Genomic DNA, 17,417 nt, shown 5'->3' on the forward strand with positions numbered 1-17,417 from the left:
AAAAAAAAAAAGACTCTTTGATTTACCGGCTTTATCTTGACTGCACCAGAATCACCATTGCTATCAGGAGATGCAGCACACTTGATCCCTCTGTATTGAGGGAACAAAGGGCCTGGAAATCTGCCAGGCTCTATAGGTAAGGTATCCTCAGCTGGCAGCAATCTCTCCTGCAGCCATCAATGGAGCAAGCTCATGAAAATCCTCTCGCACTGCATGAATTCTTCTGATAGCAGGCTATAGTTATGCAGCTCTAGCGAGTGAAATGAAGTATGATGCATGGTGCAATACTAGAGAGAAGAATTGTGATCAGAAACCCACGGCAGGAAGAAAGACTGGATGGTGGCAGTGAAGGAAAATGAAGCTGCAGGGTCAATATGGGATAGTAATAGGGAACTCCATGGCAGATAATAGAAACCCATCAGCATTAGCAGGTGTTTAAGGAACCAAGTAATTTGTGGTTTAGGGTGCTGTGACCAGTGATCTGAGGGTCAGGACTGTGTGACAATGCTGAGAAATGTACATACTGGTTGAGTGGTTAAACATTGGAACAGGCTGCCCAGGGAAGTGGTTGAGTCACCATCCCTGTAAGTATTTAAAAGACGTGTAGATGTGGCACTTAGGAACATGGTTTAGTGGTGGACTTGGCAGTGTTGGGTTGACGGTTGGACTCGATGATTTTAAAGGTCTTTTCCAACCTAAATGATGCTATAATTCTATGATTCTAACCCAAGCCATTCTCTGACTCTGTGCCCATCGCCCCCGCCTCGCCGGCAGACGGTGCCCGGTCAAAAGGCTCATTGTGCATTGTGGCTGGGGCCGAGCCGCAGTGCCGGAATTCTATGATTCTAACCCAAGCCATTCTCTGACTCTGTGCCCATCGCCCCCGCCTCGCCGGCAGACGGTGCCCGGTCAAAAGGCACATTGTGCATTGTGGCTGGGGCCGAGCCGCAGTGCCGGCCGGGCAGTGAGAGGCGTGCTCACCCCTGCCAGCGCAGCAGCAGCCTGCCGGTTCAGGGCTGGCAGTGTTGCTGGACACATGGGCTGCTGCTTGGGGACCCCCTGGCACCAGGACCTGTCCCTGGGGTGCACAGGTAAGCTGTCTGTGGGGATGCTGTGGCACTGCTCTGTCCGAGTGGAGCTGCGAGACCTGTGGCTGCAGAGCTCAGCCCACTGCTGGGACTACTCGGGCGCTGAGCAGTGGCTCCCTTTGGCTGCTTGCCTGCCCTTCCCAAGATGGCCACTGGTGTCCCTTCCTCTTGCTGGCACTTGCTGTGTCACTAGATTTGGGTGCGTGGGGAACAAGGCAGGGCATTTTGGCCAGGGAGGGGAGAGGATGACTCAGGGTGTTGGTTTATTCCCATGCTGTTGGCTTTTCAGGAGCCCCTTGCCACCCCTGTCCTGCTGCCACTGCTGCCCAGGAGCACCCCAAGCATTGCAAGGCTTGCAGAGCCCATGGGGTGCTGCCAGCCCCCAAGGTGCGATTCCCCTACCAGCGTGCCCAGATGAGCTAACGGGGCTGTGCCAAGGGTGGCAGGTGGCTCAGGGCCAGCGGCTGTGGCCACATGTGCCCCGGGAGAGCTGGTGCCGGTGGGTGCCGTAATCGCCTCAACCCCGGCTGAGTGCAGCCCCGAGCGCTGGGACCTGCACTCAGCTCCAAGCTGCCCACTGTTACAAAATACTTCAGCAGTGGGGAGGTAAATGAGTCACTGGCATGACTGGGAACGACTCCCCACCAGCAGTTTCAATTGGTCTCTTGAAAAAGCTCCCAGTTCCCCTTCTGAGCCTGGCCCAAACAAAAATAAACACTGAATCGGCAAGTGCTGCGGGGAACAAACCCATTTCTCCTCTCACCCGAGTGAGCCCTGGCCCCTGCCTGGCTCTGCGGAGACCCACCAGCATGCTTTGTCATGCTGCTGGCAGAGGTGGCATGAGTGGTGTCCAACCTGCCACCTCCTTCGGCATATCATATGGAGACCCCTCGGGTGGGGAGCATTCTGCTGGGGGTCCAAACACCTCTCCCCACCACCCGTCTTCCCCAGGTGAAGAGTGTGACTCCTGCTGCCCCCACTCGCCCGTGCTCCTGCCCCGCTGGGACCACCTGCAGCGCACCGCAGCCGAGCGCCGGGGAAAATGGTGGCAGGAGAAGACCATGGCATCAGGTACCCACCCCCACAGAAAGGGGACCTAGCCCCTGCCCACTGGGCCCTGCCAAACCCAGCGAAGCCCGCCAGGGTCTACTGGGATGCAGGGAGGAGAGAAAGGGAGGGAGGAGTGAAGCAACTGGCAGGTAAGCCCAGCCCAGGCAGGAGCCAGCTCGGGTTTAGCTCTGCCTCTGGCTTGTTTTGCTTCCCTGTCTCCATTTCCCCAATGTGTGAAAGGGGACAGAGTTGCTGGATGGAGTCCTTTGTTAAGTGTGTTCAAATCAGCTGTTGAGAAACGTAGAGCCTTTTCTTTCAAAGAAAAGCTCATTCATTACATGTCCAGCCTTGGGCCATTCTTTTCTACTGCTATCTATAAATAAGGATTATAATTCTGCATGCAAATAACAGTTTATTTGACTGACTAGCAAAGCTGGCTCAATAAAAAGAACTGTAGAGTATCGTTATGGTCACAGAAGTGACTTACAAAAGCCACTGCACGTTCCAGCTCCAGATCTCCAGGTACACGTTTGTCTTACAAGTCCAATTTGATTATTGACAAAAATTGGTTTTTAATCTCGTTATCCCTCCACAGCCAATACAACTGTGGAAGAGCAAGCTGGATTTTTATGTGCCTCAGCCTTCATTAACATAATTACCAGCTAAAGTTTCAGTTCCCGAATCCTTTATGGCAATAGTTGATGATGTGTGAAGCAGGGAGAACGCAGCTTGGATTTCAGATACCAACCAGAGCAGGCAGGGGAGAAAATCTCATTTTGACTGTCAAATTGATGAGCAAAGAGTTTTGCAAGCCCTTGGCTCTCCTGCGCTGGGGAAGTGCTCTCGCTCTGAGCTCTCCTCCAAAAAAATCTCTGTGTCATGGGGTCATCCCTCTACCAGATCTGCTCAGTGAGGGTCTGTCCCAAGAGCAAGGAGGGAAAGTCCCCTCACTTCAAAGCCACTCCAGCACCAGAAAGAAGCCAGTCGTCAAGGGTATCATGTAGTTAGGGCACATCAATCCCATGGATCTTGCCTCCGCCCTCGAGCATGATTTTAAGGTGATACCAGGTTCACACAATCCCCAGCTAGATCTGCAGTGCAACCCATGGGCTTTGCTTTCAGGTGGCATGGTTAGGCAGAATATCATAGACCGCTGCCACAAAATTTGACAGGCAACTCTTCTGTGTCTGCCCTCCTTGCTAGGTAAGGCTGGGGCATCAGAGCCAAGTGACCCCGCTACCGAGGCAGCAGAAGCCTTGCCGGACCCCTCCTCGGTGCTGCTGGCTCTCAGGGAGGGCTTTCCACCAGGTAAGATGCTACCTTTGGGATCACCCAGATTTCCAGTGGTTGAATGTGGCAAGGCCTGGCACCACAGCTAACTGACCCCCTGTCATCCCTTGAGTTTCTCATCTTTGTGCTGGAGGGGGATGATAGGCTGGGTTTGTGTTGTTTGAGCATTGCAACCAGGCGAGGGCTGGAGGCACTGGTGGGGCTGGCTGCAGGGAGGCAGTGTGGCGGAGGCAGCTCTGTGTGGCATGCAGCTCCTTCTCCCCCTTAACCCTGCACATTTCCTTTTCAAGAGATTTCGCTCTTCTTCTCCATTGAGAGCCGCTCCTCCCAGTGCCTCAATTCCCAGCTCCAGGAAGCAGCCAGAAAGAAGCTGCGGGCCCTGGACAATGATGACAGAGACGTCTGTGCCCTGTTCAAGGTAGGAGCCCCAGCCCGACGGGGCAGAGCATGTGCTGGGAGGCTTCTGGTGTGATGGGATGTGTGATGGGACACCAAACCCAGACGAGAAAGAGAAGTTCCTCCAAGGCCGCTGCAGGGTGTGTTCCTGCACATGGGGACTCTGTAGGGGACTGGAATGATGGGGGAAATGAACTGCTAACAGGCGAGAGGCAGATGCAAAGCTGAGCCTCATGTCAGGAGCCTCATATTGGAGGCTCTGAGCTGCCTGAGGGATCACGCAGATAGTCCTGGGGTGAGTCTAAACAGCCGGCATTTCACAGGGCTGGGATCACCAAAGCTGTGTGCCAGACTCAGGTCCCCAGTGGAGGTGGCATCTTCGGACATGCACAGGGGTTCTCAGAGTATTTGGCTTCATATAGAAAAATCACTACAGGTATAGAGACATTTCCTGGATTGAACCCTCCTTCCCTGCTGGTTTTTAAGGCCCTGGCCCCTCAGGGTTCCCTGCAGAGCTTCCCAGAAGACCTGGAACAGTGCAGACATACTAGTGCCAGCAATAGTGAAAGGAGAGCTTCTCCCTCGAGGCACAGTTACTGCTTTCAGCCTCAGAGCTGCAGTTTGGAAGCTGTGCCTCTCCTGACTGAACATTAACCCTCCCGTGGCATGGTTCAGGTGTCTGGGTTTCAAAAGCACAGTGGTTCTGGTGTGCACCACGGGGGAAAAGATTTGGAGAAGGAGATGGAGCTTCTTCGCCCTCCCACTGCTGCACCGTGGGCAGTTGTCACTGCAGGTACTCCATCCCTCCTGGCTGAAGGACTCAGCTGGCTGGAGTCCCCAGGCAACCAACTCGCACAGCTTCAGTCTCAACTATGCTAATAAATGAGTGCCTAGTCTCATTCCAGGGTCTAATGTTATTCCCACACTGACAAAGGAGACCCCCTGTCAGAGTCCCAGGCCCATCCCTTAATCTTGCTTTGTCTTCTGTGTGTAGGAGCTGTCAGCCAGGCTGGTCTGTATGCAAGCCCAGGAGGATCGGTTCCTCCTCACCTTCAAAACCCTAGAAGAAGTCTGGAAGTTTTCCACATATCTGACTTTAGGTAATGTTTTCAAGGTGTGGGAGATCTAAACAGGCAGTGTGAGAAGCATTTTTGGAGAAGGTATTATTTGACACCAAAAAAACAGTAATGTAACAGGGTGGACAGATAAAGAAAATTAATTAGAAGACCTTGGTATCCATCTACAGATTTAGGAAACTACTGTCTGGATCAGTGAAAGAGACCCAGGAGGATGCCTTTTGGGTAATGCCTCGATTGCATTTTGGGGATGGAGACAGAATTAGATGCTGTTGCCTCACAGCATGGTAGCAGATGGCAGACTGGGAGACATCCAAAGAGCACTTCATCCTGCCCAGTGAAGGAGGGTGCTAACACTGCTTTCCCTCTTGGTTTCTTAGGGTATGTGGGCAGATGCTTGGAGCAGCTTCTCTTTGACCAGGAGTACTGGCTAAACTGTGCTCTGATGGAGGACACAGAGATCAGAGTTACTGTGGATGAAGATCGCTTGTCTACCATATATATGGGTCTGCTACTCCAGGAAGGTGAGAAGGGACTGCATATGTAGGGACGTCCTCAAAAGCATCTCAGCAGGGCTGTGTTGTAGCCCTGTGCTGGGCTATGTCTTGCACTGATGCCATTGACCTGAGCATGACTCTTTCTATCTGCAGGTAACTTTTTTTCCAGAGCAGTGCCTGGTGTCTGGCAGCTGGAGCAGGAAGGAGAGGAAGGCCTGCAGCTCTGCAAGAACGAGCTGATTCATGTGAAGAACGTTGGAGAGGAGTCCAAGTGGGAAGGGATGTCTTTACTGACGGGTCAACGAGGCCTGGTGCCTGTGACAGCTCTAGAGCCAATACCTCACCCATTTTACCAGTAAGTAGACTGGCCAAGTAATAGTGCTCAAGCCAAGATTCTTTCCTGATCCTGATGCAGCACCAAGCCTGGGGTGAGAAACTGCTCTTGCCTCTGGCAATGGGCAAGAGCTACGTAATTTTGTGGGGATATGCATTATGCATAAAGGCAACCACTGGAACCAATTCAGGTCCTGTTAATGGAACAGAGCAAGGACATACCTCAGATATCATTCTTGTATGATATTGATTTAGGTCATACATGAGATTATTTGTGATTTACAGGTGAATAACTGGGAGAAAAAGCATAGCCCAAGACTTAGGTAATGCCGGTGAAAGTGGGACCTCATGCTGGACAGCAGGCTGAGCCTCAAAGACACCCGCAGCTCCTCTTGTACTCGTGTGGTGAAATCCTCCTTACAGGGTGGCAAAATTATCCTGCTCTTACCATGTGGTGTGAGGCTGCAGTCGTGAGGTGCAAACTGCCCTCCGTGCCCAGTAACACCATTACAAGGAATTACTGGACTGGCTGTGCTGGCCATGCTCCACAGCAGCTCTGGCACTCCCAGGGGACAGAACATCTGTCCTGCTTGTGTGAGACCATCCCTGGTGATGGCCTGAGGACGGGACTGCTCAGAGAAGACCAGTGTGGTTCCCCTTTGCCTTGCAGGTGGTTCCTGAAGAATTATGCTGTGAGTTTTGGCATCTCCCAGGAGATCAGTGGGACGACCTCTCAGCCAATTGGTGAGTGATACCTGTGCAACGCAGCTACCCTTCCCAGGGAAGGGCACGGCTCTTGCAAACCTGGGTTTGGCCACAAATGCAAAGGACCCATCTCTTGTTCTGACAATGACACTCCATTGCAAGGTGCTCTAAGGGAATACTGCATCTTTGGACTCTCTTGAATGGAGAACAGAGCTTGCAAATTGCATGTACTTAGAAGGGTGATCTGAAGAACACAGAGTACAGAGGGCTGCTGATGGCATCCTTCTGCCACTGGGTTTTTCTATTCTACTGCAATTCTATCTCTCCTTTAATTCTTTCGGGACTGAAGTTATAAATAATTAGGCTCCCACCAGTGTGCACATGAAACCTGTGCCCACCGTTCACCCATTAGCCCCAGGCCATTCCTGCCCGGACATGGGCACTGTTCAGAGCGTGCTGGACACAGGAGATCACTGCAGGTGTGCGTTTGGCATGTAGTGTGATGGACATTTGCACTGCTAAAGATTTCAACTCCTGGCAGAGAGTTGAGACAGTGCAGCTTCTGTGAAGCTCCATGTTTCCAGCCACCTTCCATACTGCAGCTCTCAGAGGTCTTTGGCTGTGTAGTGTTTATCCGTGCTTCTTGTGTATTTTATTATAATTCTCTTCTCCAGAAGCAACGGCAGAGATCTGAGTCTGAGAGCACAATAAATCTTAGGGGACAGAGAGGCAGCCTTCTCAAGCTGAAATCATGGTCTCTCCTTGCCCAAGTCTTTTCCAGTGAGGAAGTTTTAACAGTGGCCTCACACTGAAATGCCCTTGTTTGCCTTGGTTTCCCAGTCAAAGGCAGGTGCACAGCCACAGAGGACCACAGAGGAGCAGCATGGGATGAACTGAGTTTCTCCAAAGGAGACAGCATAGAAGTCATTGGCTTCCTCATTCCAGGACTCCCATGGTTTGTGGGCAAATGCCTCAGCAGTGGCAGCATCGGCTTTGTCCCAACCCGATACATAAATCCCAAGGCTTGCGAACCTCTGTAAGTTCACTGCTATCATCTAGATTAATTTAAACTCAGGAGAAAGTGAGGGGAAGACTCCGAGTCCAAACTCAAGGCTATGTGAGAGTCCAGGGCAGGTAATTTGCTTTGCAAGGCCTTCATAGAGGATCCTTTTGAGGTCTGTCCAGAAGCCTTGGCCAGGCTCTGCTGCCAACAGGCTGCAGCAGTCTCTGCCCAGACAAAGCAATCGTATTTCACTTGCTTCAGGTGATTCTTGGGAAGGAACAGATCTGGCCCTAGGCTAGACCTGGCTTTATGTTAAGGCAGCCCAGGACATCTGTGTACCAGACGAGCTGGCTTCACAGTTTCACCTAGAAATGTTCTTGTCTTTGTAGCTTTTTCTGAGGGGCTGTGAGTCTGGCAAGGGTGGGGAGAGCGATCACTGCCGAGGAAACCAAGTCCTGCTTTGCTTCCTTCTGCCCCTTTGCTTTCTGTGGGATGTCGAGGCAGCATGACCACTGGCACAGTTCCTCACTGAGCAGAATTAAACACCCTCCCAAGGACACAGACAGGAATTATCCAGGGAGGGAGGGTGACACAACCCCACTCTGATGACCCAGGCAGTTGTGTTTGTTGGTGGCTTAAGACATAGCTCTGGTTCAATACCCATCCAAAAAGGCTTCTCCTCCAAGAGTGTGTGTGGGAGGACTGGGTCTTAACCTGTTGCTAGGTCTGTTGGGCTTTCCTGGGTCAGGCTCACTCAAGGTAAATCTTAGGCACTTTTGTCTAATGCTACAGAGAACAGAGAGGAGATCAGATGATGCTCTGGCCTCAGGAAGGGCTTCTGGAGAAAAAAAAGACCAATAGGTCCCTCCCTCTGGCACCCATCGGTTCCTCCATGGAGAAGCTGGATCTGAGAGCCCTGATGGGGAAGGTGTCCAGACTCTGCTATCCATCTGCAGCAGAGCTTTTCTGGTGGGAGGAAGAGGAGGGATGGGAAAGTCCATCTCCATCCCACAGGACAGCTGTAGTGTCAGGGGATGGGGAGACACTGACTGTTTTCCCCTGATGTCTGCCTCAACCTAGGGAAAAGGGCTTGGTGTTTCTGAGCGAAGAAGAAAAATCCCCCCTCCTGCGCATCCCCTGCAATGGCGGCGAGCAGCATTTCACCACCCTCCTCCGTGACCTGGCACACACTGACATCACCTCTGTGTACCGGCTGGGTGAGTTTCCCCTCTCCTCACATGCCCAGCCCCATGGCTCCCCACGGAGAGCAATGCTGGGCAGTGTCTAGAGAGCTCCTTGCTCAGGGCTTTGCAGGGGAGACAACTGCTGTGGTTGAGACAGCCTCCAAGCCCTCTGCTCAGCTTGGTCGTGGAGGTTGTAGATACCCTCAAGAGCTGGGCCTTGCCACACTGTGGTTTGCAAGGGTCTTCTTTGCTTCCAGAGCAGCTCCTCAGCTGTGGTTCACCCTGGCAGATGCTGCTCTCGACTGATCCTGGCTGTAGGTCCCTGCCTACAGCAGGTCCCCTGCTGCTGTCTGACCTTTGGGTGTATATTGAGAGGGATGCACAGCTAAAGTGACAGGTGACATTGTCTCCATGCCCACAGCAGGAGCCAGGAGATCAGGGTTCCTGGGTGGTCTTCTCAGTTTCTCTATGCTTGCTGTGTGGCTTTTGGACCACAGCTAATTTATCTGTCTCTGTTTCTTGCCTTCTCACTACCTAAAAGCACAGTGTGGCCATGCAGGGCTGAGCCTAGGATCCCCTGGGGTTCAGGGGACCTCCCAGACCAGCCAGCTGAGGTGCAATGAGCCCGGGGTAGAGCCTGTCAGAGATACACACATATCTGAAACCTCTGAATAGACAGAACAAGGCTCTTAAGAGAGACAGAGCTGATAAAACTCTACCTGTAAAAAATAAGACCTGCTTGTTCCCAGGTAACTATAATGTTACCGGTGCTCACCCCACCACCAGCTAAAAGCTGTTCTCCATGGTCTTACACGGAGCCAAGCCCCAGCAGACAGAGGGGTTGAAACTGCAGCTGCATGTGGTGTTTGTGGCCAGAAGTGAGCCTGCTCTCCCACATACGAGTCTGGAGTTCAGCAGAGCTGCAGGACATCTCTGTAAGGTTTGAGCACTGTGTCTGCACATTAACACTGACCAAGGCTTTGGGCTTTTTGTTTTCTGTTTGTCTCTGTGTAGATGGTTTTGAACCTACAGCCATGTTCCCGAAAGTGCCATCAGGTGAGTATGTGGAGGGGACAGAATGGGATGCTTTTATGATGACTTCTGAGGGTGAATTTTGACATGGGGAAACATCCCACTATGGTTTGCCTGTCCCTTCCAGAGGCTGTTCTCCATGGCTATAAAGATATCCAGCTGCTCCAGTCTTGGGAGGAAATAAATGGCTTGGCTACGACTAGCACCTCCGAACTGTCTAGTCCAGGGAGTGAATCAGCCCCAGCTACGTTGGAAGACGTTCTTCTGGAGAAGCTGGATGATTTTGATGATCCCAAGTTCTTTATTGACCTGAATGCTGGACACATGGAAGATGCTGATGTCTTTAACCCCATATTGACTTTCCTTAACCAAGACAGTTATGTGCCCGGTTTTCAAAGCCTGTATGATCTCAGTTTTTCCTTTCTCAGCTCCACTTTTTATGGTTTCTCTGATGAGGATGAACTAGTCTTGTACCTTGAGACATCCAGGAACTGGGCCAAGAGGACTCATTCAGTTTGGGCTCACGTCAGGCTCTGTTTCCTCTTGGGTAAGCTCTGCATCAAAAAGGTCAAGTTCTCTCAGGCTCGAGTCTACTTTGAAGAAGCCATGAGCATCCTGGACAGGGGTTTTGGGGACCTGCCCCTGCTGGCTGCGTTGCACGTGAACCTTGCCTCCATCTACTTGAAACAGAACATGAAGCACAAGTTCTCCTCCCTGCTGGGAAAAACGGTGGCCTTGCTTGTCTGCTTGCCTGGCCGCTCTTTCAGCTCTGAGAACGAGCTGGAAGTCATGATGTACGTCCTGAGGGAAGCCATTGCTGTGGGTAACGCTCCCTTGGAAACACGGGTCTGCTTCCTTATTGTCAAGCTCTTCCTACAACTGGGCAAAAATGATGAAGTGCTGCCCTTTACCGAGCATCTTCAATGTCTCACCACCACTTTACTCAGCCCAGACACTAGTTCTGTGCCACTGGATGCCACCCCCATCTTGAGCTACCTGTATGACAAGAAGTACTTGCCAAATATCGCACTGGCCTCCGCCAGGTTGTTTGCTCCCAGTGGCATCAAGGGGGCACCAACACCCATTTGGAGAGCTGGCTTCATCCTCCAAAATACTTCCAAACTCCTGGGAAGCCAACTGGAGAGGAGCAGCATCCCAGCACTGGCTTGTTTCTATCTCAAGCAAGCACTGCATTTCTCCTGCGAGAGAAGAGCTGTGCCCATCCAGAGGACGCTGTGTGCCATCTTGTCCAGGATGTACCTCCAGCATGGCGTGTTGGACGGGGCAGTTTGTTACGCAGCCACGGCCGTAACCCTCAGCAGGCTGATGGGCGAGGAGGAGGCTTTTGAGTCTTCCCTCTCTTTGGGGTGGATGTATCTCCTGAACAGCCAGCCGGGCCCAGCTGCAGACATCATGTGGCAGCTCTTGCACTCTCTGCATGGGACGGACAGCGTGACTCAGGGGGGAGCCGTGCACAATCTCCTGGCCATTGCCCTCAAAGGAGAAGGGCAGGTGCAAAAGGCTGCAGAGAACTACCTCCGGGCCCTGCACAAAGCCAAGGAGACTGGGAACAAGAGGAACCAGGCTATCGCCCTGGCTAACCTGGGGCAGCTGAGCCTCTCGCACGGGGCGAGCCAGCTGTCTGAGCTCTACCTGCTCCAGTCAGCTCAGCTCTATGCTGAGCTCCAGGGCAGTGAAGACCTGGAGATGGAGTTGGTGCGGGTGCTCCTGTGGCTAGCGCAGGCCATGGTGAACAGGCAGAGAATGGAAGATGGCAAACTCTGTTATGAACTGGCATTGGTTTTTGCCCTGAAGTGGCATAACGTGAGGAGTGAGTACAGCTTTGCTGGCGGGAACCAGGGCAGCATTCACCTCTGTGCAGCACCCTGTCAGGTCCCTAATGCAGCCCCCTGACCTATCCTTTTCCCTTCCCTGTACCATGCAGGTCAGCTTCACATCACTGAGTCTCTCTGCCATTTCTACAGCAAAGTGTCCCCCAATCTCCAGGCCTGCATTACCTACCACGAGCACTGGGTATCTTTGGCACAACAGCTCCAGGACAGAGAGATGGAAGGCAATGTCCGTCAGACCCTCAGCCAGCTCTATCAGGCTTTGGGCACATCCGAGTAAGTCCTGTGTGTAGATGCTGTTAGAGTGGGGTCCCTGCTCACCCAAAGCAAGAGCAGTGGCTTTCCTGGGGTGTCCCTTGAGAGACGTGGGGAAGGTGTGTGGTAGCTCTAGCTGCCCCACAGGCAGGCTGTGGGTTAGCGAGCTGCTGAGATTTGCGAGCTGTCGCTGTGCGGTGAAGAGGGGAACAGTTCAATGTCAACCAGAGCACCGTGACAGCCAGGCAAATGCTGGCCTGTTAGCTGGGACAGAACGGGGGTCTGGCCAAACACAGTTTTCCAGAAAGACATCCAGCCTTGATCAGAGGGGACCTAGTGACAGGGAATTCATCACTTCCTTTGGAGGCTTATTCCAGTGATTAATCACCATTCACCAGTAAAAATAGGTTCCTTATCTGTTATTTGAATAAGTCTGGCTTCAGCCTCCAGCCACTGAGCCTGCCCTTCCTATCTCTGCTGGAATATTTTCCCCAGGGAGGTACTTAAGACCCCATATCAGCTCACCTTTCAGTCTCCCACTTGACACATGCAGGTGACTGATTAGATTAGGCGGGAGGGGAGAGAAAGAGACCTGGACAGACCACAGACTTTCTTCAGTTTTTGAAGGCAAATGTGTCAAATAGTGAAGAGCTAGCTCCCATGTCCCAGAAGGACAAATGGGCAGGGGCTGTCATTAACTTGGATGTTAACCTCCCCATGCTAGGTCACAGTGAGTTCAGAAGGAAGGAATTTAGGAAGCAGATGCCTGTCATGTGAACGGTGCTATTTAAGATCACAAAGCACCCCATTCCCTGGACTCAAAGGACAGCTGGAGCCCTGATGCCAGCAGGCGAGACACCAAGCAAACAAACATGCCCTGGGCACTGCCCGGCGCTCCCTTCGCCTCAGCTGCCTTCTGCAGGCAGCGTGTCCAACCCACTGGCTCATCCTGCTGCTTGTCCCTTTGTCCTCTAGTGACCAGGGGCTTGAAAAGGAGCTGTAAGGTCTTGCACATGTGGCCACAGATCTGCCTCTTTGGCTGCACCAAGGAACAAACAATAGGCAGAGATGTGGTTTTGGGTGCCAGATGCTGTCTGGAAAATGAAGGTGCAAGCACTCCCTGTCTATGCTCCCATGTGTAGCTGGGAGTGACTTTGGGGCTTAGTGTAGGGGGGCAAATAGGGTTTGCAGATGACCTGGACAAAACCCTCTTTCTTAGCTGAAATGGGCAGGGGTGGGGAGCAACCCCTTTGGGAGTGGGCTGCCCTGGGGCTGTGCTGAGCACTGGCGACCCAGGCTGGTTGAAAGTTGCCAGATGATACACACATGTGCACTAAAGCATGGAGACTTCCATGATTTTACCAGGACATATTGCTCAGAGCTGTGGCTGTCCATTTGTCTCTAACCTTTGGCAACCATAGGAGAAGACAGGATTGCCAATGGCAAGGTGTTGTGGTAGCTTTGCAGCTGTTTGGTGGGGGTGTCATGTGATTTCTCTGTAATGTCTTTTTTCCTGTTATCATCACAGGACTTTGAGACAGTCCCTGGACTGCACCAAACAGAGTCTAAGGATCTTCATTGACCTTGAGGAGACTGTGAAAGCAGCAGAGGCCTGGCTGCAGGCAGGAAGGCTCTACTATCTTATGCAGGAAGATGAGCTGGTGGAAATGTACTTTCAGGTATGAAGGAGGTGGCTGGAGTATTCCCATTCTCACCCTGGCTAGCTGCATTCCCATCACTGCTGTGTGGTTTGGTAGGAGCCTTTTGGGGCTGGAAGACCTGGAAGTTCCTATGAGCAGTGTAAATCTGCTGCTGGAAGGAGGAGCTGTTGCCTTACACTCATGCACTATCTGGCACTACATTTCCTGTCTTTCCTTCCATACACTGGGTTTAGAGGATTCTTGGGTGAAAGTAAGTGAATTTATTGAGTAGGAAAGTGATGTAGGAGCGCCAAAGGAAGCTGGAGGCGCCAGGTGACCGGTTCCCATTGAAATACACATAGATAAGGGGTAAAGTGCCGGGGAAATGCTTGGAGACTTCTTGGAGTAGAAGACTACTGGCTTCTTTCCATCTCTAGCATTATTTTATCAGCTGAGCTGCAAAGAGCAGCTCATAAAATCTTAGGACTCCCTCATTCAGGGAGCAGCTTCTATTAAAAGATGGGAAATCCTTTCACGTGCCCAGAGTAAGCAGAGCAGAAGGCTGGTTAGGTCTGTTGGGGTTGCACTGAGCTGGGGTATCCAGCAAAGCACCAGCCTGGACACATGTAGAGGATGTTTTGGGTCCTCATTCTGCTACCCCAGAAGCACTTCTGAACTGGTGGGGCTGGGTGACTGAAGTACACAGTGGTGGGAACAAGGAGAGAAGCCTTTCCCATGAGCCACACTAGCCTGCCCCTAAATCAGGTTGGTAAAGGCAGGGAGTTACTGGTACTGGGTGGCTGCTCAGTGACCTGGGTGAAATGAATAGGTGGCTTTGGTGTCAGCCTGTTTCCTAGTGTTCACAAGGGAGATCTGAGGCCCATAACAAAGAGCCATCATTGCCTCCCTGGCTCATGGTTTAAGCAGGGAGGCAGGGGCTAAAGGAGGGGTGACTTCCCATTAAGAAGGGCCAGTTGACACCAGATCTCAGCAGGGCATGTCTGTGTCCCTGAGGGGCCCCTTCCCAGGCAAGGTCACTGACAATGATAAAATGTCACGGTGTAAGGAACAACATGTTCTGGCTGGAAGGTGGCACCAGGGCCAAGTGCATAATTGGCACAAATAACTGTTCTTCCCAGGAGTTAGCATACCTGCCCTCCCTCCTGCTGGCTCTGCCCTTTCTTTGTATCAGCTGTCCGTTCCCCTTGTCAATCTTCACGTTGGCTCCATCACACCAATGACAGACCAGGGCCAGGACAGCTGCTGGCTGCACTGTCCCGACTCTAAATCCTGATGCCGTTGGATATCCCAGCTGATCAGTCTGTCACAGTGACCCTGCACAGGGATGGGTTACGTGGTTCCTGGCTCCATCCTTACACACATCACTTGGAAATGCAGCACAACAGTCCCACACGCCTGCTGGCCAACCTGTGTCCATGCTGTTTGGAGCACTGTGGCTCACGTTTACGATGACTTGGTTTTATTTAATCACACCAATGTCTATGTACACATGTCTCTTTCCAAGTCTCATTCTGGTTCCTTTTCCTTCTAGGCAGCCATTCAGACTGCTCTGAAATCCGAGAACTTCTCCTTGGCCATGGATCTTTATGAAAAAGCAGGCGATACCTTTTTTAATGGCAGCCGAAACAGAGATCGAGCGGTGGAGTTTTATAGGGTACTGATCCCTCCGAGCATTTCTGTCCTTATGTCCCCGCAAGGTGATGGCTGTGGGGAGCTTTGCCCTAGGGCTGGCTGCAGCACTGCATGGCCAGGCTGGAGGGATGGAGGGTGGAGAGGGATGGGGTGGTTCTGAGTGTGCCAGAGTGCAAACATTGCTGCAGCGGGGAAGCCTGGAGCACAGACATATTTTGCAATGGCTGCAGCTCACCCCAGAGATCATTTGGGAGGTGGGAACAGGGTCCTTACATGACAAATCCTGGCAGTGTTATGTGTGAGCTGGTTGCTCCTGGGGACATGCTCAGAGTCAGTATTTCAGGCACCTAAGGAAGGGCAGAGACGTGAAAAACTCATTTTCAAGGGGAAGAAGGGGCTAGAACCTGAACCTGCAGCACTCAACCACCCCACTGTCTGCCTGCCATGCCAAGCACTTGGTCCATCTCCTGCTGCTCTATCACCCCTCTGTGGGCAGTGCTGCACCGATACCTCCAGGAACAGGCTGGACTCACTGTTCTCTCTCCTCAGGGAGGTGCTGTGCCCTTGGCCAGGAAACTAAAGGCCATTAAGACAGAGCTACGGCTGTTCAATAAGCTGGCAGAGCTGCAGATTGGGCTGCAGGGCTACGAGAAGGCACTGGAGTTTGCCACACTGGCAGCCAGGCTGAGCATCAGGGTCGGTGAGTGATGCACACCTGCAGGGTACAGGGAGTTACTGGCTCCTGCGGAGGGGGTTGCCTTTCTGGGTGAGAACAGTGTGCACATGGAAGGGGGATCTCCTGCTTTCATAAGACCTCTGGACCTTTTCTTATCCTAAGGGGTAACATCTTTTTAAGGCCACTTCCCTTTTTAAGCTGCATGACAGCCACATGGGAGAGCTCTGCCGTGGCAGTGGTGGGACTGGCTGACGGGAGGGTTGTTGCTACACTGGAGCATGGGAAGTCTGATGAAGGCACAGGACTGAACAGTTCCTCCCTGCCCTGGCTCTTCTGATAAATTCATCCCTTCCCTTTACAGAAATAGTTTGAATGGGCAAAATGCCAGCATAAATGTCTGAGTTGGAACCAGTCTTGTAATAGCCCTTTCCAGCACCCAAGAAATCGCCTGGTTGAATAATATACTCCCTGGGCAATCTGTCCAGCCTTGGTATCAGCAATCCTGCCCATGGCTCTGTTTTCTCTGGACCATCTTCAAACCCAGTGTCTCCTTATGAAGACACCCGTGCCCTCAGGCTGTTGAGCAAATGTATCCCTGAGCGGCTCAGCATGCTGCGCTGGGGATGTATCGCGAGCGTGCTGCAGGCTGACTGTATCAGCAACTCTTTTCCAGGAGACCAATTGCAAGAGCTGGTTGCATTCCACCGCCTGGCTACAGTCTATTATTTTCTGCATATGTATGAGATGGCAGAAGATTGCTACCTGAAGACGCTTGCCTTGCGTCCCCCCTTTCTGCAGTGCTCTGGAGAGGCCCTGTACTACTCCAAGGTGTATTGCCACCTTGGCAACCTGACCCTGCACAAACTGAAGGTAGGAAACCTCTTTCCATGATGCTGTGTTGAGCACTCTGGTCTTGAGAGCTGGAGGTGGAGTATCACATCTCTTGGCAGAGCAGCCACACATGTAGACAGCTGTGTCCCGTGACTCTCCATCCTACCTGCAGCTTTAGAATAAACGTGCTCAATGCTGGCACAACCAGGTTTTGAAGGGGGAAAGGCAATTTGGAAAGAAGTGCTGGCACTTAGCTGCAACTATATAGAGCCTGTTCCAACGAAGTCAGTTGTCACTGGGTTCTGCCTGGAACCACCGGGCTCTGCTCCAGCTCCCTTATACCCTGTGACCTTCAATTAAACCACTTCCTAATGCCTGCCCTGTCCTTTATGGTTAGGATGAACAGGACGCAGCAGCTTACTTCCTCCTGGCCCTCGCTGCAGCAACCGAGCTGGGAGACCAGGAGTTGCAAGGCCTCATTCATGCCAAGCTGGGTGACATCCCCGGTGCCCTGCGGGGGTCCGAGGGCACACCGGGCTGTGCCATGTACCGGCCCAGGTGGCTGAGCGAAGGTGGCCATGTCGTCTGACTGACCCGCTACCCCAGGGACTCCAGTGCGAGCCATCAAGCAGCGTCATGCCATGCCGCTGGCATGGGTCCATGGGCTCTCCAGAACAACCGGCCCAGGAGAGGTCCTGCGCCGCATCCTAAGGAGATGGCAGCGTTTGGTCTTCTTGTCCCCGACAGCCAAGGGACCAAGCACTTGGGACTCTGCCCTCATTTTTCAGGAGCAGGGCTGTGCACCGCAGCCCAGGCGGCACATCAAGGCTGGGCATCCGGGCAGGATGAGGCCCTGGC

The 17,417-nt window shown here is 52.5% G+C and overlaps 1 protein-coding gene across 1 annotated transcript in view; it reads left to right on the forward strand.

Moving 5' to 3' along the window:
• Positions 1-17,148, forward strand: part of SH3TC2 (SH3 domain and tetratricopeptide repeats 2) — a 20,251-nt gene extending 3,103 nt beyond the window's left edge. Inside the window, exons 2-19 of the mRNA XM_009285995.2 lie at positions 856-1,091; positions 2,040-2,159; positions 3,342-3,446; positions 3,719-3,846; positions 4,819-4,924; positions 5,281-5,424; positions 5,551-5,752; positions 6,401-6,474; positions 7,276-7,471; positions 8,519-8,655; positions 9,637-9,678; positions 9,782-11,485; positions 11,600-11,780; positions 13,288-13,438; positions 14,952-15,074; positions 15,602-15,752; positions 16,402-16,598; positions 16,957-17,148. Coding sequence (XP_009284270.2) covers positions 856-1,091; positions 2,040-2,159; positions 3,342-3,446; positions 3,719-3,846; positions 4,819-4,924; positions 5,281-5,424; positions 5,551-5,752; positions 6,401-6,474; positions 7,276-7,471; positions 8,519-8,655; positions 9,637-9,678; positions 9,782-11,485; positions 11,600-11,780; positions 13,288-13,438; positions 14,952-15,074; positions 15,602-15,752; positions 16,402-16,598; positions 16,957-17,148 — 4,189 coding nt within the window. The remainder of the gene's footprint in view (positions 1-855; positions 1,092-2,039; positions 2,160-3,341; positions 3,447-3,718; positions 3,847-4,818; positions 4,925-5,280; positions 5,425-5,550; positions 5,753-6,400; positions 6,475-7,275; positions 7,472-8,518; positions 8,656-9,636; positions 9,679-9,781; positions 11,486-11,599; positions 11,781-13,287; positions 13,439-14,951; positions 15,075-15,601; positions 15,753-16,401; positions 16,599-16,956) is intronic.
• Positions 17,149-17,417: the final 269 nt, after the last annotated feature.

Source organism: Aptenodytes forsteri, unplaced genomic scaffold (assembly GCF_000699145.1).
Source record: "Aptenodytes forsteri isolate BGI_AS27 unplaced genomic scaffold, ASM69914v1 Scaffold54, whole genome shotgun sequence".
NCBI classification, from domain to species: domain Eukaryota; kingdom Metazoa; phylum Chordata; class Aves; order Sphenisciformes; family Spheniscidae; genus Aptenodytes; species Aptenodytes forsteri.